General features: G+C 57.0%; 3 protein-coding genes across 13 annotated transcripts in view; 2 read left to right on the plus strand and 1 right to left on the minus strand.

Moving 5' to 3' along the window:
* Positions 1-8,424, minus strand: part of MAPT (microtubule associated protein tau) — a 43,216-nt gene extending 34,792 nt beyond the window's left edge. For 7 of the 10 annotated variants that reach the window (XM_068996292.1, XM_068996291.1, XM_068996294.1 and 4 more), the window contains exon 1: positions 8,309-8,424. The gene's annotated coding sequence lies outside the window, so the exon portion shown is untranslated. Of the gene's footprint in view, positions 1-6,087; positions 6,236-6,972; positions 7,372-7,881; positions 7,980-8,308 lie in introns of those variants that run through there. The other 3 variants (XM_068996289.1, XM_068996288.1, XM_068996287.1) reach the window with 3 other exon arrangements.
* A 3,621-nt stretch (positions 8,425-12,045) lies between these two features.
* On the plus strand, positions 12,046-14,792 carry LOC138099070 (uncharacterized). The gene is made up of 2 exons (XM_068996131.1): positions 12,046-14,409; positions 14,466-14,792. The coding sequence occupies exons 1-2, from the start codon at positions 13,537-13,539 to the stop codon at positions 14,790-14,792; spliced, it is 1,200 nt and encodes a 399-aa protein (XP_068852232.1). The 5' UTR covers positions 12,046-13,536.
* On the plus strand, positions 14,725-20,970 carry SLC25A39 (solute carrier family 25 member 39). 2 transcript variants are annotated; one of them, XM_068996442.1, is made up of 12 exons: positions 14,725-14,863; positions 17,047-17,155; positions 17,231-17,290; positions 17,880-17,924; positions 18,572-18,681; positions 18,806-18,873; positions 18,991-19,115; positions 19,276-19,449; positions 19,545-19,654; positions 19,801-19,882; positions 19,963-20,043; positions 20,115-20,970. In XM_068996442.1, the coding sequence occupies exons 2-12, from the start codon at positions 17,059-17,061 to the stop codon at positions 20,231-20,233; spliced, it is 1,071 nt and encodes a 356-aa protein (XP_068852543.1). In that variant the 5' UTR covers positions 14,725-14,863; positions 17,047-17,058; the 3' UTR covers positions 20,234-20,970. The 2 variants fall into 2 exon arrangements, with proteins under 2 accessions (XP_068852543.1, XP_068852542.1); XM_068996441.1 differs by lacking the exon at positions 17,880-17,924 and having other exon boundaries at positions 14,781-14,863.
* The last annotated feature ends 610 nt before the right edge of the window (positions 20,971-21,580 follow it).

Below are 21,580 nucleotides of genomic sequence, written 5' to 3' on the forward strand. Positions count from 1 at the left end.
TCACTGCTGCTCTCGGGTTACGAGGGCTCCATTCACGTTCCGGAGGGTCACAGGCTCTCTCTCAATCACTCATACAAAGGCTGGAAGACACAGGGCTGCTGGTGTTTCAGCACTGCTTGTTTCTATCGTGGATGAACGGAGCCAGACTGTTTGGAGAGGCTCTGACCACACCTAAAGCCACGGCTTTGTCATCCTTTATCGAGGGAGGCAGGAGCCAGGAGTCGCCGGCTCCCCGCAGCAAAGAAACCCCACCGAGCCCAAAAGCTTTACCCACCTCACAGAACTGCCCGTTTTCACTGATGAGAAGCATTCAGGGCTTTTTCCTGACCGCAGGACTTCAGTGCAAGGCAATCCTTACTCAGCTCAAAAACTCCCACCCAGTTCCCTCCGGCATCACCCAGCAGTGCCCAGCTCCCTCCTCGGCCTGGAGCTGCACCCAGGCCACGCCAGGCACTGGGAAGGTGCTGGTCACCTGCACACAAACACTCAAACACTACAGCCCCTAAGCAGGATTTTTCCATTTAAGAACTTAAGCACCAGGAGGCTCCTGGATGCTGATAGAGCAAACAAGCCCATGGAGTCCAGAACTCCCCTGTTAACGTGAGCAACAGTAGCGAACGAAACCCGCTCTGGAGCTGAGCATGGACCTCAGACAGCCGTGACAATAAACCCTATTATTAGACACAAAAGCAGTGACATATTTCAGAGATTAAGCATTAATAAGTGCCTTCACATTAAAGAGTATTCATTCTTCACCTCCTGCCTGAAGGAACCCGGGGGAAGGGAGGAGCTGGCAAAGTAATCCAGCTAACACTTAAATAGGGGGAAAGGCAGAACTCGTGCAAAACAGGCTCCAAAATCATGAAATAAGGATGCAGCTCAGCAATGCTGCAGATGAGAGATTCCGGATGCTGGAATTCCACATCCTGCAGGGAGCTGGGTCTCAGCAAGCCCAGCTGGTCACTGAGCTCTTGCCCAAGGCGAGGAGGCCCCAGGAAAACATGGACCTGGGGCTGCCAGGCAGGATTTAAGATGGAAGGGAGAGAGGGCAGGAACGGGAGAGATGGATGAGGAAGGAGAGCAGACAGAACAGCATGCCCAGGTGTGCACAGGGTGCTCGGATTTGGCAGGTGCCCAAGATGCTGCTCAGGATGAGAACAAAACCGGGGGAGCACCGTGGACTCCTCCAGCTCACAGCTGCTCTTTTTGGATCACCCACCCACCACCACAACACTGCAAGGCTCCACAATCCCGAGTCACTCCCTTTGTCACAGCACAGGTCCAACATCCTCATTTGGTCCCATCCTCTCTAAATCTGTTCTCCTGGGCAGTGACTCAAGCCACGCCACAGCTCGAGCTGATTTTACCTGCTTTCCTTTTTGGCCCCAACAGCAACATTTATTACTTCTGCCTATTCACGCCTGCCAGGCTCTCCATTATTACACCGGGAAATGCTGAGGGAAAAGCGTGTATTTTTCTGTCCAATTTGGAGACGTCCATTGTTAAAAGCTCCTTGTACAAATCCCTCCAGGCAGCTCCAGGCACCACCCTTTGTCATGCTGATGAGGCAGGAGGTAAAACCACATATAAGCAGTAACTTCAGAGGCCAGAATTTGCTCAGGGTAAAGTCTGCCCTTGAATTCAGTCAGTGGGAGCTGAAAATCAGCCACAAAAGGCAATTCTGACTCTGGATTAAATCCCAGCTTTGGGCTCACTAACACCACAAGCTACAGCTACCAGCAGAGAGTACGAGAAGCTCCAGTTCTGTGACATTACCCAGCTTCACCACAGGTCTCACCTTAAACCACATAGGTAACTCAATCCCAGCAACTCTCACCCAACCACATCCAGGATCTGCAGCGGAGGGTAATGAAACGCTCGGCTCCTGCAGGGAGCGAGTCAGCACTTTGTACCAGGTGGGTCAGCACGAGGGGAGGAACATGAGCCACATTTCCAAATTTCACATTTCCTTCTGACCATACCAAAGTCAAGTACAGCTCTAGATACAAATGTCAATTTTATACAGAGGCTCCTCGCACAACCCTAAATACAGAGCAACCTCCAGGAAGCACATCCCTCCGGATTATCCCTTCTCTTGGGACAGCCTCCTCTGGCACCCCTTCTGCCATTGCCGTGTTCTCGACCTGACACAGTGAACACGCTCGCCCCGAGCCCTGCAGAGCTGGAACAACCCCTTCTCCCTCTGCCCAAGACTCATCCTGACATCTGGAGATCCACAGCACCCAGCCAAGACAAGCCTTGTTTGCCCATCACTTGGCCTCTCACCTGGAGTGTGACAGCCCTGATCTGCCCTTCGTTTAACTGAGAACGGGCACAGCTGGCCAGATGTGTGCCCTGCACCAGGAAGCTCACGTGAAGTGACATTTCACTTCACACAAGAAGGAGCAAAGCTGCTTCGGAGCAACGCACACACACGCCACATTGAGACCAAGCCAACAAAGCCAGGATTTAAGTAACCTTTAATCAAAGAAAAGATAAAATGTTTCCTAGGACAGGGAACAATTTTACCACTCTGAACATCTCCCCTACTTGCGCAATTTCAACTCCAAAAGCGCAGCCCTGCAAACTCTTCTTCGCAGCACACAGAAAACAGTTGGTTTATCTCAAACGTGAACCTCCAGCCCTCCACAAACAGGCTGAGCTGGATGTCCTCAGGACTCACAGGAGAGGCTTCTTTAGATTTTTTGAGTCATTTACAAGCACCTCAAGGAATTTCATTCTGCAGCAAGTGACCTGAGACACTGATGAAATCCCTCTGAAATTACATCTGGCACTTCCAGGCAGACAGCCCAGGGCGGGAGCTGAGGGGAGCCATAAAGTGCAACGCTGATAAGTGGCAGAAAGCCCTTTGAAGTCACACACGTGCTATTCAAACCCCTCAATACAAGTGGTTTCATCACCTCTCTTTAGGGGCTGAAGCATCTCCATGACCAGCAGAGTTAACACAGCCCTTCCTGCCCCTTAGGGCTGCACCTCATCCCTCAATATCCCGCATCAGCCTCTGTCCTTCCCGTGTGCCTTGGAGCCTTGCCCCAGCTCCCTCAGAATCAGAGAATCATGGAATATTCTGAGTTGAAAGGGACCACAAGGATCATCGACTCCCATCCCTGCACAGGACAGCCCCCCAATCCCACCCCGTGCCTGAGAGCTTTGTCCAAACACACCTTAGCTCTTAGGGACAAATCCCTCTGCCTTCCCAGGCACCGGTGGGACAATCCCTCCCACGGCTCTGGAGGACAGCACTGAGGGAAGGCAGAGAGGCAAGGGCAGCCAGGCAGTGACACCAGATCTGCTCGAGGAAGAGAGGTCAGGGCAGGTAGAGTGGGAAGGCTGCAAAGATGGAAATAATTAGCCCAACTGCAGCAATAATCCTTTTAGCTTAACAGAAGGTATCCCCTGGTGCTCCCTTTCCTTGGATATTTAAAGAAGAGACACTGAAAACAGGAGCCACACTATGTGTGATGACCACCTTTACTAATTGGTCTGCCTGGAAAGAAAAGGGAAAAACCATGGATTGATTTCTGAGGAGCAAAAAGCTCATTAGACTTGCAAAGAAAACCCACTCAAGTCTAAAGGCACAGATACTTCTCCAGACTCCAGGGTAAACCACACATGCTTTCCACAGGCACTTTAAAAAAAACCAGCCTACAACCAGCAGATTTCAGGGTAAAACAAAGCTCCTGCTCACAGATGGAGGAGGGAGATCCATCCTGCTGCAAGAAAGACACAGATTCACTCAGTCCCTCACAGCAGAGCTGTGCCCACCTTAAAAACCTCACAAAGGGTTGCCTAAAGGGCCACAATTCTGCTGTACCCAGCACAATCCTGGAATGATCTGCAAGGACAACTTGGGATTGAGGGCTGTTCACACTAAAAAGCCAGGTGGGAACAGCACTGCACAGAGCAGAAGCTCCGCACCTCCACGAAGGAGCAGTGATCCAACGTGGGGGCTGCGCCTCTGGCAAGGCTGAGCCAGCCTGGTGCTGTGTGAGGTTTCACCAAACAACCCTCCGCCCCGGACCACTCACCCTCATCCTCTTCCCAGGACTGCTGTGAGGAGAGTGGGAATGTCTCTGTGCTGCTCTGCAAGATCAGCAGCCCAAGTGACTTCTGCAATTGCCTCCTTCCTTTTCCATCTCCGCAGGCAGGCAGAGCCCCACCGGCATCCAGCATCACCCAATTTAAGGATTAGCACCCCCAACCCCAAGGATGTGCCCTTGGGGTGAGCCCCAGGCACCATCCAGCCAGCTCTGGAGTCTGAACATCACAGCTAAGCAAGCAAAGCCCCTGAGGTAGAAAGAGATTACACTGCATTGGCAGAAAAACCTAGAAAGCCAGCCCAGCTCTGCTGCCACTGCAGCAGTAGGGAGAGGTCCTCGGAGAGCTGCTGCTCCTCTGAACTGAGATTGGGAGCAGCCAGGATGCTGGGGGGGGGGCTCCCCCTCCACCCAGCTACAGGACAGGTACACGAGGGAAACGATCACCTAGGGGTTTGACAGCCTTGGCTCCTCTAATACAGCCAGAGAGGCCCATTCTGCTTTAAGAAAGGGCTCTCAGTGCTCTCCCACAGTCTCGTGGGTTTGCAGACCTCAGAACAAGCCAGAAAGCACCAGTCATGACCATTTTGCTCAGGATTGGCTGCTCTACCTGTGTGCAGAGCCACAACCCTCCTAAATTCCTTTTAAACCCCCTTTTAAACCGCCCCATTGCAGCAGCCCCAACACACCACGCACCCTCAGCATCACCCAGGACTGTCACCAGCCCAAGGCACTCCACAACAACTTTCACCTCTCAGTCCAGCTCCACACCTTAGCACAGCCAGCACACAGCCTAGCAGTCAACTAGCCAACCTACAAGCCAACTGACCTCACCAGCCAGCAAGCTGAGCAAACTGGAAAACACTGAGAGCCAGGTGGAAAACAGCACCCTGGTTCTTCCTTGACTCATTCATCAAGTGTCAGAGCATTCCTACAGCTAAATTAGCAGCACTGCCCCAAAGGACACCAACAAACACCACAGCCAAGCCTCATCAGCACACTGGGCTGACAAAATAAGATTATTCTGCTCAAAACAAACTCAAATCCAGAGCTTTCTTCCAGCTCTTGAATAATCTTGCTTTTGGGAAGAAAGGGACTGGCCACCCTGAGCACTTCCCCTCAGACACTGCCTCATGATCCAATTTTCCACGCTCTGCCAACCAAGAGGGATTTGTCTGGAAGCCTAGGGTGGGCACACCCAGCACCCACCCTGGCCAGCAAAGCCGGACGGGCCCACACGGACGCTCCAACGGGATCGGCAGCCACAGTTGTGCTGCAGGACATGTCAGGACAATTTGTCACTCCTGTGCTGATGGAGGGAGGCTTTCAGGAGCTTCAGCACTGACACCAGTTCAAAAACATTTCCAACGTGGCTGTTCCAACAGCCCCACAATGGTGCGAAGCGCAACACGGGGACATAAACGTAAGCAGGGAGCAATTTGCTCCATCCCTTAAGGACTGCTCAGCAATGCCCCAGCAACGTGGTACCCAAACACTTCCACATCCCACGCCTGGCAAAACCTTGGAAAACAGACTATGGTGCTACAGGGATCAAGGAGCACGCTGTGAGGAACACAGTTCTCCGAAATGCAGCAGAGGAACGTGAAAGGCAGAACACAAAACACCCACCTCACTGGCATGCTCCGAGCATCCCTGACTGGCTACACCCAGCTCTTCCTCAATGGAGAAAGAGCAGCTACAGTGCCACATTGTCCTCATTTTTATCGTACGAGGACTGGCCAGGGGAGCAGAATTTCCCGCGGCTTTCGGGAAGGAAATTACAAAGCTAGAGCACTCCCTTTTCATGTATAAAACACGTGAAATAAATGCGTTTGCGTGGTCCAGCTGGGTCCTCCTGAAGCCGCAGCTGATTAAGCACCGAGGGAATGGGGCAGATTGAATGGAATGCCTTGGGAGGATTGGGGCAGTTTGAATGGAATGCCTTGGGAAGGCAGAGGCTGGAAGCAGAGGAGGACAAGGGGATACAGAGGACTGGGAAAGGTGAGCAAGACTAAATTAGAAGCCTGACCTGTAAATACTTAACACAGTACTTGACCGAGGGACACACAAAACCTGCAATTGTCGCCTGAAGGGACTGGACCCATCCCCTCCTCAGGGAGCTCCCCACAGGGCACACAGAGCTCCCACCACTTCTATCCTCAGTTAATCCCAGTTGATGCAGGATAAACATCCCTATCTGATCTGTGACACCATCTGTGGGATGGGCATCATGTTTCCCCAGGTCTCAAAAAACAAGCCCCACCTGCATCTTATTCAGAGAATGAGAAAATGCAACTTTAATCAGGTGTGAACTATCTGCCAGTGGATCCCCATCCCTGGAAGCGTTTGAGGCCAGGTTGGAGCAATCTGGTCTAATGGAAGATGTCCCTGCCCATGGCAGGGGGGTGGAACTAGACTGTTTGTAAGGTTCCTTTCAACCCAAACCATTCCATGATTCTATGTTCAAATCCTCTACAAATTACAGGTAAATCAGCCAACACTTTGCTTTTCTCCTTAAGTTGCACATCTTGGGGTGAAAACCAAGCATTTTGCCTACCAAGAGAGAACAAAGCACAACTGGGTTAGACAATTTCTTACTTCTAGAGAAGATGAGGTTTTTATTTTTCTCCCCTCAAGAGCAGCCTGTAAATGCCCAACTGAGACCTGTTTTGACTGACCACCTTGAGAAAAATAATGCCAAGAAAATTCAACCCCACAAGGAAAGCCATTAAACACCCCAAATCCGAGGTACTGGCAGCAGAGCCACAGCTGCTTCAATGGATGGAAAGGGGCAGCCATAGCTCAACACAACAAATTAACGATTCTCAGTAGCAAATTTTGTTCCACTGATTCAGACACGCATCCAACATCTGCCCACATCCACGCCGGGGAAACTCGGGAATACGCTGCATACAAATGGTGACAGCTTAGCTCATCTCAGCTGCTCCTTCCAGCATGTTTCCAGGCAAGAGCAGCCTCTCGCTGCAAATGGAGCTGCACCTCGCGTGGTGGTACCACAGCAAATGGAAGGAGAAACTCCCTTTAAAGTGATGGCAGCTGCCCTCTACGAACAACAGCAGGACTGCGTTTCTAGGTGTTCAAAAACATCAGGAAAAATCATCTTCCCTAAGCCAATCCTCCCTTGTGCTCAGTGGCAGACAGGGATGCAGGCAGAAATCTCCATCCCTCAGCTGAAATGAGCTGTTTCTGCTCCTTGCAGGTTTAATTGCTCCAAGGCAGGAGAGCAGGTGTGCGCTCCTGGAAACACCTGGCGAGGAAACTTCCCTTTTCCCAGCTAAGTTAGACTTAAAATAAAGAAATACCCAATAACTACAGGTAAAAAAAAGCGAAACCCAGAAAGAGGGGCAGCCCCACGCCCTGCCTAGTGGATTTTGGGATGAGAAAGAAGAGGCAGCATGGGAAGAGGCAGATGGAAGAGACAAGGGGACAACTCCAGCATGACAAGGGCAATCCCAGCATGGCACTGGGATGCTCAGGATGTGCAAATCCAGGGACCACCAGTGACACCAAGCAGCACCACCCCAGCCCCAAACCCACGGGGCTGGGCTCCAGCATGCCCATCCCGGCTGGAAAACACCCTGGATTCAACAGGATGGGACCCGCCTCGCTCACGTTAAACATCAAACCCCTCGACATGGGCACCGGGGGGTGCAACAAAGCCGGGCAACGCCGGGGTGCCGTGACCTCAATAACGCTCCCACCCCCCTCCCAAAATTAAGGGCTGGGCGTGGACAGCTCCTTTTTTCCCATTTTTTATTTGAAACGCTTTTTCGTTATGGTTTCCCATTATCGATTAATTTACCGTTTTTAATCACCACTGCCTCCCATCTCGAGGCGGCTGCAGAACATGGCCCCGCGCAGCCGCCCCTCCTGCCGCAGCCCCGGCCCCACCTGCCGGGACGAACGGGGCCGAGACCGGCGGAAAGGGGGAGAAAGCCCCAAATCCGCCCTTCTCCATCCCTCGCTCGCTCGCTGCGCTCCCCGCCCGCCGCACCTGCCCCGGCGCCCGCGCTGCCGCAGGGGCCGCGCCTCGCGCTGCCGCAGCCCCGGGGCGCCGGCACCGGGACACGCCCCTCCCCTCGCTTTTGGGATGAAATGGCCGGATTTTGCTTCTCGGGGGTTGATTTTTTTTTTTTTTTTCCCCCCTTCTCCGCGCGGGACGCGGCGAAGGGAGAGCGTGCCCGGGGGTTCACCGCCCCCCACACCATCCCAGCCACCCCTCCCCGTACCTGCGGCTGCGGGGGTGTCCGCACCGGAGCCGGGTGGTGACAGCGGTGGCGGTGACGGTGACAGCGGCGGTGGCGGCGGCGCGGGCGGGGCGGGGGCGCGCGCGGGCTCCGGAACCTTCGTCGCGCCGGCGGGGCGGGAGCGCGCGCGCGCGCGTGCGCGGAGCGCCGCCGAGCCCCCTCCCCCCGCGCCCCCGCCTCTCACGGGGAGCGCTCGCCCCGCCCGTGCGCGCCCCCGGCGCCCCATTGTCTGCGGGGAGCGGGGGCGCGCCGCGGCCCCCCCCGGCAGGGGGCGCTGCCCTGATACCCCTCCCCTCACAGCCCTGCGCCCCGTTTGTGGCGGGCGCTGAGGGGCGGCCTTGGGGTCCGTGGTCCCACATCGATCCTCCCTGCACCCGCCACAGCCCCGGGGGATGCAGGACACCTCGCCCAGCCCTGCCGCCCGTTTTCATCCCGATTTCTGCCCGGCCAGGCATCCCACACACGCTCCTGCCTCCCGGCGCTGCTGGGCAAAGCCCTCAGCGTCCGTGGAGATGGCAGTATGCTCGTGTGGGAACGGCATCCCTCAGCAGCCCCAACAGCAGCCACACAGGTTTCATTTCATCCTGGTAAGCTCCAGGCTGACAAAGGGAGAGCAGCCGCCTCCTACACACGGCGGCAGCTCCGCAGCATCACCCGCAGCACCTACAATGGAGAGGCGCAGGCCCCAGAGTGAGGAGGAGCAGGGCCGGGCAGCTCCCGCCGGCACCCGGCCCAGCAGACACCTGTGAGAAGGAGCAACAGGTGACAGGAGAACGGCCCTGAGCTGCTGGGGAGCGTCGGGGTTCCCTCGCCGCCCCGCCACCAGCCTGAACGACTGGAAAGCAAAGGGAGAGGCTGAAAAAACAGGTCCTGATCCCAAAAGATCCCTCTCCACTTTGCCTGCTTCATCTGGAACGGCAGTGAGCTGCTTTTGCTCGGCCCAGAAGCATCGTGGACACAGTGGAGATCCCTCGATGGAATTACTACCTTGTCTTAATAGGGTTACTATCCCTAGTAATTGGATTTAATGGAGAAACTGCAGGAGGGCAGGATCCAGTTTTCAGTTTTTCCTAAGAAACATAGAGTTGCAAATCAAGGACAAACATCCAGTCTAAGAATAGGCTTTTGTGAGAGAAACAGATGAGGAACCTGCAGCACCAGGTTCTTCTTAAAGCCTTTTTTACCTGTAGTTGCTGGGTATCTCTTTATTTTACATCTAACTTAGATGGGAAAAGGGAAGTTTCATCACCAGGTCTTTCCAGGAGTGCTCATGTGCAGCACCAGTCTGCTTTTTAAAGCAGACCAGGTTGGGAATGGTCCATCTTGGTTTGGAAAAAAGGCTTATGGAGTGTCAAAGCCCTTCTCTTACTACAGTATCAGTAACTGCAGAATTACAGATTAGAGTTGTACAAGAAAAAAAAATGGATTTATGAACATGCAACGCTATGAGATAGTTGGTTTTGTTTGCTTGTTTTCAGGTCAATAGTAATAGGTGAGCCATCTGAAACCAGAGGAATGGTTCTTCTCTGCCCATTTTTAAACTGCCTAAAAAGTAGCCACTATAATTTAGGTGGAGAATTTTCCTAGATTAGACACATCTCCTCTCAAAAATCTATCACAGCTTTAGGAATTGTAAAATAAACACTACAGTCCTACAAGGGGATCTGTCCTTGCGAGACAACAGAAAACAAGATGAATTACAGTGCAAGCAGCTCGAGTCCAATCTGGGACAGCAGCTCTTCCCACAGGCGATGTGGGATGTACCAGGAACACCAGGCTGACTGGGAGTCAGCTGAGCATCCTCCAACAGGATTATTTCTTCATCTAAAGACAGCAAAACCAAAAGAGACTCCTAGGCCTCATTTCTTGAAGTGCTCAGTATGACAACACCTGTCTTTCTAAAGTTACATCAAAGCCCACTTCTATCTGCCTGAGTTCTCAGCAACAAGTCCTGTCTGGATCCGAGAAATCCTGGGCTGGGCAGTGAAGCACCATTAGCCAGTGCCAGCTAATGTTCAGGCACAGCCACATCCAGGCCATTTAGAAGATTTGTTGGCAAAGGTTAGTCAAGAATTAAATGCATCAATGGCTGCAGCAACACCGAGATGTTTCCAGAACTGCTGGAGCAGCCCAGGTCCCAAAGTGCAGCCCCAGGTGGGAAGGGCTCACGGTGATCAGCAGATCCTGCCTCAGCTGAGAGGAACTGCAGAGAAACTCTCTAAGGGCACATTTCTTACCTGTAGGTGCAGCAGGCCGACAGCTGATGTAGAGTTTAATTAGCACACTGAGCTCTTCTGGCTCTTCTTCATGTTCATAGGGGTTTTTGTTTATTGGAAAAGGCATCTGGGAATTTTTCCGACCGTTCTCAGGCCAGGCTCCTCTTTCCTCCCCACTCCTGGCCCATACTGCTGCTAGATGTACACTATTTTTAACACGAAATTATAAAGGAATCCTTTAGGGAGGAAACCATGGGGGTCTTTATCTTCCATACCTGTTTCTTCATCCCTAAGACCAGGCTTATTTTCCTCACAGGTGAGGTTTGTCACCTGTTTCATAACTACCAAGATTTTCCTTGGCAGGTGCTACATAAGGTAGGACAGCACTTCCCAGGTCTCACCTGCAGTGGGAATTGACCTGCAGAGCTGCAGCTGCATTAGAAATTCTGGGTTATATTGGGTTATATTCTGGGTTATACAAGTCTGATGTCCCCAGGGCCTCCTCTGGCCACAAGCTGCTTCATTTGAGTCACTTAATTCAGCTTAAGCCTGGCTTTTGCAAAACCATAATGATCCCAGCTGAAATAAATACTCAAATTCTGCACTGGCTTAATTCCATTAAAGCACTACCCAGATCCTTTCGCAACCTGGCCGTTAAAGTTCACCTAAATAAAGGAAATGGGCTAATTGCTTTCCAAATGCGATTTTGAAAGGGATGAGACAGGATCGATCTTTCCAGAGCGAACTCCAGGTGCTGACAGACCAGGGGCTGAGCCTTGCTCAGTGAGGAGCCCCAGGCAGACGCAGCCCCAGAGCGTGGTTCCCAGGCCGTGGCCCTGGCCCAGGACACCAGCTGGGTTTCGTAAGCTCCGTGGAGCCGGGAGCAGGGAGTTACACAAGCGCTTTCGCAGCCGTGCCGTGCGGTGTCACGGCAGGACAGACCCGAGCAGGGCTCACGCAAACTGTCCCCACCGCCGGACTCTGCGGCTCAGGAGGTGATTAGAGCTCGGCCGGCTCCTTCCCCACAAACCAGACACATATTTCAGCTTGGACACGGTTCTCTCCAACTGAAGTAACCTAACAGTTCATTTTCACAGTAATCAGAGCGCGGTGCACCCTCCTCACCCTGCCAAGGCCAGCAGGACTGCAAGGATGTGAATTGGGGACAGAAACATTCCTGGTGTTTGGACAGCGCAGGCGGCCAGAGGGCTGTGACTCAGCACAAAGAGCCAGCCAGGTCCTCAGCAGTGCTGAGCTCGGGTTAAACAAACTCACCACTTTCACCCTGGCCTCTTTAGCAAATGGAAAGACCCAAAAAATCGAGGCCAAGGCACTTAAAGCATTTTTCACAGGTCCCTCTTGCCCCCACCCCATCTGAAAAAGCATTATTCCTGTTTCTTTTCAACTGTGTGAAAGCCACGCAGAGACCAACACCTAAACCAGACGGAACAAGACCCAATACCCCTAAGGAGAGATATATTTTTAATTAATCATTATTCCATTTCTAAATTACCAGCTGCAGGAGGTTTTCAGATCATTTAAAGCCCGTGTCTCGAAGAGGGAGAGCTGACTCATCAGGGAGGCTCAGGATGCATTCACTTACAGGACCTTGTGGGAATTACCGGGCTCCTGGGCTCACATCACTTAAAGCCAAGATTCCCTTGGACCTGGTGTCATGCAAGGGCAGTTCCTGGCATTTGCTTCCCCCTTCACTGACAATTCTCAGAGATGCCAGCAGCCAGGAGGGACTTTATTCCTGGAGGAGAGCAGCCACCAGAGCTCTGCCAGCTCTGCAAAGGGACAGGGAACATCTCTGTGGGTGAAACAGGCTCCATCCCAAACACCCCTGGGAATGCAGATTCCAAGCCCTGAACCGCTCCTATTCAACAGGCAGAGGCTGCTCTGGCACCTGTGCATCACCTGTCCTTGAGTACTCAGGATGGCACTCACAGGGGAGCAAAGAGAGTTGTGGGCACCAGCACAGGATTTATCCTCGAGTTTGTCAGGGCAAGAGTTCAGCCAGCTCTGAGGCAGGGATTGCATCATGCAGCACCACAACAGGTCCTGCAGTGATGTTGTCACACAAGCAAAGTCACCAGGAACCTCTGGCCTGTGGGAGTTTCCTGAAGGACACACCAGCTGGAGCTGTCATCTCATCCCAGTTCTGCCCCCCCAGTCCTGTTAGCTGCGGGGGCTGTCGGGGCCAGGTCAGAGCCCACAGTGCCGGGGGTCCGCGCTGGTTTCGCAGGGGCTTCGGGAGCCATCTGCTGTTATCAGCCCAGATTACAGTGAGGGGCTGAAGGGCACCAGGAGGCCTCTGCTCCCTGCCACCGGCACACGGACGAGCTTGAACCATCTTCCCACAATCACTGAGGTTGGAAAAGACCTCCAAGATTATCGAGTTCAACCTGTGACTGATCCCCACCTTGTCAACCAGACCAGAGCACTGGGTGCCATGCCAAGTCATTCCTTGGACACTTCCAGGGCAGCCCCTTCCAATGTCTAACCACCCTTTCTGTGAAGAAACTCCTCCTGAGAAAATCTCCAGATTCAGCTACCAGCAGAAATAAGAGCCCCTCAGGGAGATCACCACCTCACCCAGAAGGACTCGGGGTTCTCCATAGGAAACACGGTGCTTTCAATACATGGAAATACTCAACTTGAGGGTCTGCACTGAGTAGAGATGGGATTCCAGCCCCCCAGACCCATCCTGACATTAATCCCAACTCTCACAGGCCCAGGTTGAAGCGGCAGGCCAGGCTCTTGCCCCCCTGCTCAGAGGGCCCAGCGGAGCTGCTGGGAGCGTGGCAGAGCACGGGAAGATGCTGGGTGCTCAAAGCTCTGGCACTTTGGGAACTGAGGGGCTTTGTTCCTCTGCAGGCAGCAGTGGCACTGGGCCTGGCACGGCACCGTGCCCGTGTCCCAGCCTGCCGCTCACCCCAGCACAACGAGTGTGTGACCCGCACCAGAGTGTGCAACCCCGGTGGGCTCAGGATGGTGAGAGCGAGCCCATCCTTCAGCACGGTGAGTGTGCAAGGCACGTACAAGCTGCGTACGCGGAGTGCACCAGGTGCTTACAGGGTATCGACCGGGTGTTTGTGTTCCAGGTGTTTCTGTATCAGCTGTTTGTGTATGGTGTGTCTGTGTTCCGGGTGTTTCTGTTCCAGGTGTTTATCGGCTGTTTGTGTACGGTGTGTCTGTGTTCCAGGTGTTTCCGTTCCAGGTGTTTCTGTACTGGCTGTTTGTGTATGGTGTGTCTGTGTTCCGGGTGTTTCTGTTCCAGGTGTTTCTGTACTGGCTGTTTGTGTACGGTGTGTCGGTGTTCCAGGTGTTTCTGTCCCGGGTGTTTCTGTTCCAGGTGTTTGTGTTCCAGGTGTTTCTGTACCGGCTGTGTATGGTGTGTCGGTGTTCCGGGTGTTTGTGTTCCAGGTGTTTGTGTTCCAGGTGTTTCTGTACCGGCTGTGTACGGTGTGTCGGTGTTCCGGGTGTTTCTGTATCGGCTGTGTACGGTGTGTCTGTGTTCCAGGTGTTTCTGTTCCAGGTGTTTGTGTTCCAGGTGTTTCTGTATCGGCTGTGTACGGTGTGTCGGTGTTCCGGGTGTTTCTGTTCCAGGTGTTTCTGTTCCAGGTGTTTCTGTACCGGCTGTTTGTGTACGGTGTGTCGGTGTTCCGGGTGTTTCTGTTCCAGGTGTTTGTGTTCCAGGTGTTTCTGTACCGGCTGTTTGTGTACAATGTGTCTGTGTTCCAGGTGTTTCTGTTCCAGGTGTTTCTGTACTGGCTGTTTGTGTACGGTGTGTCGGTGTTCCGGGTGTTTCTGTACCGGCTGTTTGTGTACGGTGTGTCGGTGTTCCAGGTGTTTCTGTTCCAGGTGTTTGTGTTCCAGGTGTTTCTGTACCGGCTGTGTACGGTGTGTCGGTGTTCCAGGTGTTTCTGTTCCGGGTGTTTCTGTTCCAGGTGTTTGTGTTCCAGGTGTTTCTGTACCGGCTGTTTGTGTACGGTGTGTCGGTGTTCCGGGTGTTTCTGTTCCAGGTGTCTGTGTTCCAGGTGTTTCCGTACTGCCCGTCCGCGTTCCGCGTGTCCGCGCTCGGGGCGCGCGCCCGTCCCGCCCCAGCGCGCGGGTGCCGCGGCCCCCCCGGGCCGGCAGGGGGCGCAGGGGCGCGCGGGGCGCAGGGCGCGTGCGCGGTGCGGGCGGAAGTGCGGCGCGGGGCGGGCGCGCGGCGGAGGGCGCGGGGCGCCCATGGGGCTCCTTAAAGGCGCCGCCGCCGCCGCTGTGCCGCCTCCCGGTCCCGGAGGGACGCGCCAAGCCTGGCTGGAATGAGCAGGTGGGGCGGAACCCCCGGCACTTCCCCCGACACCCCGTCTCCCACGTCATCCCCCTCGTGGTCCGGCACGCGTGACCGCTGCCTCAGTTTCCCCCGGTGTCGGGGGTCGTGCGGCTGTGGTGGGCATGGAGGCGGTCGCGGGGACCCCCTGGCTCCCCTCCCGGGGAGGGGGCGGACCCCGAGATTGCCCGGGCTGCAGATCCTGAGAGAGGGGGGTATGGGGCCAGGGGAGGGGGCTGCAAACGCCCGTGGAGGGGGCACAGCCCTGGGCTGGGGGCTCCGAGCTCTGGAGGGGGTGGGCAAACCCCTCGGGGGGCTGCAGGCTGCAGGTAGGGGTGCAGAAACCGGGTAGGGGTTCAGGCTCCAGGATGGGGGGCTGCCCCGCCGGGGGGATTCCCCCGGGCAGAGGGCCGGGCTGGGCCCTGTGTGCCCCGGGGAACGCACCAGCACTGTCCCCGCTCCTGGGGAGAGCGGTTTGTGCCCCAGCACGATGAGATCCCCGTGCTGTCTGGACACCCCCTGGGAGAGATGATGGGGACCCAGCTTCACATCCCCGAGGCTGGAGCAGCCCAGACTGCAGGAAGTGCCGGGGATCTGCCGGCAGGATTTCTCTCTGGCTCAGGGCGGGAGACAGCTGGGCCCTTCCAGTCCGGGAAGAGACCCTCGAGCTTCCCCGCAGCCCCCCGTCCCTGGGAATTTTTTGCATTGGTCATCTTAACCCGTGTTTGTTTTCCCCCTTTTTTGTCCCGATCATCACCGTGCCATACCCAGCACCACTGACTCCAGGCGGAGCAGGGGCTCCGGGTTTAGGGACTTATTTTATCCTGCATGGAAAAGGGATCAGCTCCCAGGTGAGAAGGGAGCTTGGATACAAACAGGAAGCCCTGGAGGAGCCCCGCTCCCCCAACACCAGCAGAGGGGCTGTGCTGGGGCATGTCACGTATAAGTAGTGAGTTTATCTGGTGTGGCAGAGCTGGGAGCAAGAGATTTCCCCTGGCTTGCGTCAGGCTGAGCAGAAGGGCTGGGTCGGAGGGAAGGATCCGGAGCCAGCGCTCTGCCCTGCCCAGTTTTGCCGTGGCTGTGGGGTCAGTGGGGCACGTGCCGTGCTGCCCTCCCCTGATGGGCACACTGGGGCCTGTGCCTGAAGAGAGCCCAGATCCTGCGGGACTGGAGTGTGTGGGTTCAGGACAGGCCCAGCTGCTGGGGGGGCTGGCACGTGTGCAGTGCTGGGATAGATCCAGCTCGCCCGGTGGGGCTGGCACGTGTGCCAGGACAGACCCAGCTCCAGGTGGGGCTGGCACATGCGACTTCAGGATAGACCTGTCCCAACTTGCAGCCTTGGGCACCCAACAATTCCAGAGCCCGTAAAGCAGAGATTTATGACTTCTCTGACCTTGCAAATTGCTGAGTCAGATGGTGAAGGTATTTTGCTGCATTCTCAAGCTTTAAAGAACCCTGTGGGGTCCCAAAGCCTGGAAACCCTCCTGCTACAGCCCCGTCCCAGCATGAGAATCATCCCCAGGCTGCAGCGAGAGGGAGCAGCTGGTGCTGAATGTGCTGAGGGTCGCTTCTCCACATCCTTCTCCCTGGAAAGGGTGTGATATCCCCTGCTTCCCGAGGGCAGCACACCAGTCCTGGAGGCTGCAGCCTTGCCAAGCCCCAGTGGGATCAGGCAGAAGATTTGGGATGCCTAAACCCTTTTTGGGGTGCTTGCTGCAAGCTCACAAGGGGGATCTCCCCTCCCTGGTGTCCTGCCGTGGCGGCACTGGGCTCTGCTGCCATCCCAGCCGGGGCTGGGGGGGGCTGTCACAGCGTGGTTGGTCTTTGGACTTTGTTCCTTCCTGTCCTTAATTTTCCAAGTGCAGGGAGGGGACAATCCTCCTTCCCCAAGGACGTGGAAGGCTGGACTGTCTCCACCTCTCCAGCCAGGCTGGGCCTGCTGCCAGTGTGGGGCCAGAGGGTGTTATCAGGGCTGGGCCGGCCCTGGGAGCCAGTCCCTGTCACCCCCCCCAGGGCACCCTGATTGTGGGGGCCCCTCGCCTGCCGTGTTGCACAGCGATAGCACAGCGGGCGTGGGACACCTGTCCTCGCACTGCTGGAGTGGGGATGCCAGGGGGGCTCCCCGGGGGCCTCATCCCCGGACAGGGACCCCAGCCTCGAGCATCCCCGGCTGTGCGTTGCAGGGGGACAGTGCCATGGCTGAGAAGGTGTCACCGAGCCTCAGTGGGGGCATCACGCCACTGCAGCAGATGCTGGCCTCAGGGACGGGTGCCATCCTCACCTCCCTCTTCGGTGAGCACCAGGGTGGGCGCCAGGGTGGGGGGCTGGCACAGGGGGTGTCATGGCTAAAGGATGGTGTCTTTTCAGTGACGCCGCTGGACGTGGTGAAGATCCGGCTGCAGGCCCAGAAGACCCCGTTCTCCAAAGGTAACCCTGCTCGGGGCAGGGCGGAGGGCTGCAGCCAGCCCCCGTGGCGAGCAGCCCGCGGGGACGTCTCAGCTGGCAGAGCTGGTGGCAGGGATGTCTCGGCTCTGCAGCGTGGGGCCATCGCGAGGTGGCAGGTTACCGTGGGCCCCTTGTCCTCAGGGGCTCGGGGGCCCTGCTGGGGGAGCTGGGCTCGTGCTTGGCTCTGTCCTTCCCCTCCACAGCCCGGTGCTGAGGGGGTCAGCGCTGTGCCTGGCAGCCCCCCAGCCCTCCAGGCAGCGGGGCTGAGGCTCAGCCTGCTGCAGCTGCTGGCTGTTCCCCCCCCGCCTTTGTTCCAGTCTCCATGCTGCTCCCCATGGGCTCTGCCCCTTCTTGTGGGCTCAGTGGGCTGGGGCTGGCCCCAAGGGACTGGTTTGGTGACAATAGGAACTGCTTGGGAAATGGCTGTGGGGGCATGCAGCCCCCTCACCCACAGAGCTCTCCCACTGCCTGGCTCGGAGCTGTAGCACACACATGTGCCCCAGCCCCAGGTGGTGGCACGTCCCCGTGTGGTTGCTCAGCGTGTCCCAGTGTGTCCCATTGTGTGTTTCAGCGTTGCCAGCGCAGTCAGTGCCCTGGGGCGCTCAGCCAGCCACATGTGAGTACATGGGGGGCTCCTGCTGCCAGTGGCTTTGCTTTCCCAAGCCTTCATCATGGTTTGCTTTTCCGCTGGTGGTGGCTTGGGCTCCTCTGGCTGTGGGGACATCCCTGCGGTGTGGGGGCTGGCATTGTCCCCAGCCCAGGCTGCCCCTGCAGCCCTGCTTTGGGGCTAGCTGTGCCACATCTATGGGGATCTGTTGTGCAGCAGGCCTGGCTGTCTGTGGTCCCCCTGTCTTGTCACTCTGTCCTGCTGCTATGTCAAAGTCCCCTTGGATTTCCGGTGTCCCTGTGCCTGGCTTGAGAGCACAGTGGAGGGGCCAATGCTGATGTCCCCACTGTGCCAGGGCAGCAGAGGCAAGACCAAGTGAGGCATAAACCCTCTCCCGCTGCTGGCAGTGGGTCCTGCTGTGTCCCCATCCCTGCCATGAAGCTGTGTGTCCCCCACCCCATGGTTCTGGCCATGGTCAGACCCTTGCTGGAGGGTTGTTCCTTTCCTGGCCATGGTCTCAGACAGGTCCCCACTGGGCTCAAGCACTGAGGGTTTGGCTCCTTCTTGGAAGAGCTGATGGCTTTGGGATCAGATGTGCTGGGCATGGGCAGAGGGGAGGGGTCTCCTATGTAATGGTGATGCCGTTGTTTCTTCAGGGAAGTGTTTCCTCTACTGCAACGGGCTCATGGACCACCTGTATGTCTGCCAGAATGGCAACGGCTGCACCGCCTGGTACAAGGCCCCCACCCACTTCACTGGCACACTGGTAGGAGCTCCAGGCATGGGCAGGGGTCTCCCCATCCCAGAGGGGTGTCAGGGTGTTTTCTGGGGGGTTGTTTGTCTGTCTCTTGCCTGTAACTCCTGTCCCTGGTGCTCCACTTGCTCCCCAGGACGCCTTTGTGAAGATCACACGCTATGAGGGCATCAGGTCTCTGTGGAGCGGCTTGCCCCCCACCCTGTGAGTTTGGGGATTCTGGTTGCTGCCACCTGCCCAGGCACACAGACATCGGTCCCAAGCCCCCTACCAGCCCTCAGGAAGGACATGTGCCCCTCACACCCCTTCTCCTCCTCGCAGGGTCATGGCTGTGCCAGCCACTGTCATTTACTTCACCACCTACGACCAGCTCCGGGACTACCTGCAAGCCCGGATGGGGAGCCGGAGCCACTACATCCCCTTGCTGGCTGGGGCCCTCGCCAGGCGTGAGTACCCTTCCTCTCTGGGGTGCCCCTGTGCCCACCCTGTGTCCTGGCAGCAGAGCGTGGCAGGTCTCAGTGCCTGGCTCTCCCAGCATGACGCTGATGGCTCTGGGACAGCCGCTGGAGCGGATGGAGCTCATTCCCTGTGTCCCTTCTGTTGCAGTGGGTGCTGTGACAGTCATCAGCCCCCTGGAGCTGATCCGCACCAAGATGCAGTCCCGGCAGCTCAGCTACCGTGAGCTGCGGGTCTGCATCCAGTCAGCAGTGGCCCAGGACGGCTGGCTGTCCCTCTGGAGAGGCTGGGGACCCACTGTGCTGCGGGATGTCCCCTTCTCGGGTACGGCTGGGGGGCCCAGGGCAGCCCTGCGCTGGTGTGGGGGCTTGGCGTGTCCAGGGTGCCCAGTGGTAGCACTGGTGTCTCCTCTCCCCCAGCTCTGTACTGGTTTAACTACGAGCTGGTGAGGACGTGGCTCTGCAGGCAGGCCTGGCTGGAGGAGGCCACGTTCATGGTCAGCTTCACATCTGGGGCCATCTCTGGCGCGGTGAGTTTGGGACGCTGGGGCTCCCTTGTGGGGCTTGGCCTCTGTGGGAGGGAGGAATGGGACTGGGATGGTGCTGGGAGGTGACAACAGCTGGCACTGGGCAGGAACGCCAGGTCCTGGCTCACTGTCCAGTGTCAACCCCACAGGTGGCCGCAGTGCTGACACTGCCCTTCGATGTGGTCAAAACCCAGCGGCAGATCGAGCTGGGAGACAGTGAGGTGCACCCAGGTGAGGGGCCAGGCTCCAGGCAGGTGCCAGGACTCCCCGTGGGTGTCCCCCAACCCTCACCCGCTCCCCTCTTCCCCCAGTCGCAGCCTCCAAGCCTTCCTCCACCTGGCTGCTCATGCAGCGGATCCGCGCTGAGTCTGGCACCCGGGGGCTGTTTGCAGGTGAGGATGTGCCCAGGCCCCTTGCTGGGGTTCCGGGTGTCACCGCAGGGCTCACGGCACTGTCCTTGCAGGGTTCCTGCCCCGCGTCATCAAGGTGGCACCTGCCTGCGCCATCATGATCAGCACCTATGAATTTGGCAAGAGCTTCTTCCAGAAGCTGAACCAGGAGCGGCGGCTGCGGGGATTGTGAGCAGGCCTAGGGCAGGGCTGGATGCGGCTGTGCCCGGGGGACGGTGCCAGCCCTGCTCCATCCAGGTGTTCCGGGAGCAGGATCCGCACTTGGCTGTGCAGAGCCCAAGTGCCTTTGTTCCCGCTCTGCCTCCCGCTGCCCGCGCATGGAGCCAGGGCCAGCCCGGCCCCACTCCCCATCCAGCCACTCTGGGGGACATCTGTGCCTGCTGCTGTGACACTGGAGGGATATGGAGCCCCCCACACTCATCCCTTGGGGCTGGACAGATGCTGCTGCTGGATTCATGGACACTGGCAAGGATGGGGTGTCCCAGGAGACCTGGCCTGGCAAGAGATGGAGCTGGGACTCTAGTGAGGACCAAACCCCAGATCTCGGGAGCTTCTCTGCCTGCCCAGGCCCCCCAGCCCTTCTCTGCCTGGGGATCTGCCCCTCCTGACCATCACTCACGCACAGCCTGGCCTTGCTGGCTCTGCATGGCATGGGGACACGTCAGGACCCTCTCCCTGCCTCTGGACCTCTCCTCCCACTCGGGATGTCCCCATCCCCTGTCAGACCCTGCGTTGGACAGACCCTGTGTGGTCACAGACCTCACTGCTGCTCCGGGGGCCCATTGTGGCACCCCTGCCCCATCCTTTCACTGCAAAGGCCTGCCCCAGCTCTGTGGGCACTGCCCCCCTTACCCCAGGACTCATGGGGGGAACTTCTCCTATTTTCTTAAATAAAATCATTGTCTCTTAGTGGAAGGATTTCTCTCTGTGTGCTGGGGGGCTGTAGAGGCATCCATGGGGTGACGGCCACGGTCCTGTTGTGTGGGCACAGTAGTGTCCCCCACAGGGTCCCTGCTGGGTGTTTACGGGGAGTTAGGGGACCCCAGGACCACTGTCCTCCTCCCAGCAGCACCCACTGCTGATGGGCCAGGGGATGCTCCATCCTTGGTGATCTGCTGTGTCCTGAAGGTGCTCTCCCTGCCCAGAGGGGCTGGAGGAGGCTCACTGGACCCCCCAGCATCTCTGCCTGGGCCAGAATCTCGTGGCAGGGGGGCACAAGGGGTCTGTCCCCCCCATTCCCAGCTGGGGAAGTGGGTGACAGGCCAGCTCTGCTTGCTGCGTTTATTGATTCCTTTTGCTCCAACAAGGCAGATGGGGCTGAAATAAAAACCAGAATCACCCAAAACAACCCAAAAACCCAGGGGAGGAAGGGGGAAGAAGAGTCCTACCCCTGTTGTGGGGATGCTGCTGCAAGGGGGGACAGGCAGCCCTCCCAGTGCAGGGGGGAGGCCAGGCAGGCGCAGCCCGGGTGGGCACCAAGGACCGAGCAGGACGGACAGCGGGGCCGTGACGGACTCTC

This window comes from Aphelocoma coerulescens, chromosome 27 (assembly GCF_041296385.1).
Source record: "Aphelocoma coerulescens isolate FSJ_1873_10779 chromosome 27, UR_Acoe_1.0, whole genome shotgun sequence".
Taxonomy (NCBI): Eukaryota; Metazoa; Chordata; class Aves; order Passeriformes; family Corvidae; genus Aphelocoma; species Aphelocoma coerulescens.

Excerpts from the sequence above, each read along its gene's own strand:
- LOC138099070 (XM_068996131.1), top strand. The coding sequence starts at position 13,537 with ATGGTGAGAGCGAGCCCATCCTTCAGCACGGTGAGTGTGCAAGGCACG. Across the intron at positions 14,410-14,465 it reads TCCAGGTGTTTCTGTTCCAG|GTGTTTCTGTTCCGGGTGTT; the intron begins GTGTTTGTGTTC and ends TCGGTGTTCCAG.
- SLC25A39 (XM_068996442.1), top strand. The coding sequence starts at position 17,059 with ATGGCTGAGAAGGTGTCACCGAGCCTCAGTGGGGGCATCACGCCACTG. Across the intron at positions 18,874-18,990 it reads AGCGGCTTGCCCCCCACCCT|GGTCATGGCTGTGCCAGCCA; the intron begins GTGAGTTTGGGG and ends TCCTCCTCGCAG. Across the intron at positions 19,883-19,962 it reads AGACAGTGAGGTGCACCCAG|TCGCAGCCTCCAAGCCTTCC; the intron begins GTGAGGGGCCAG and ends CTCTTCCCCCAG.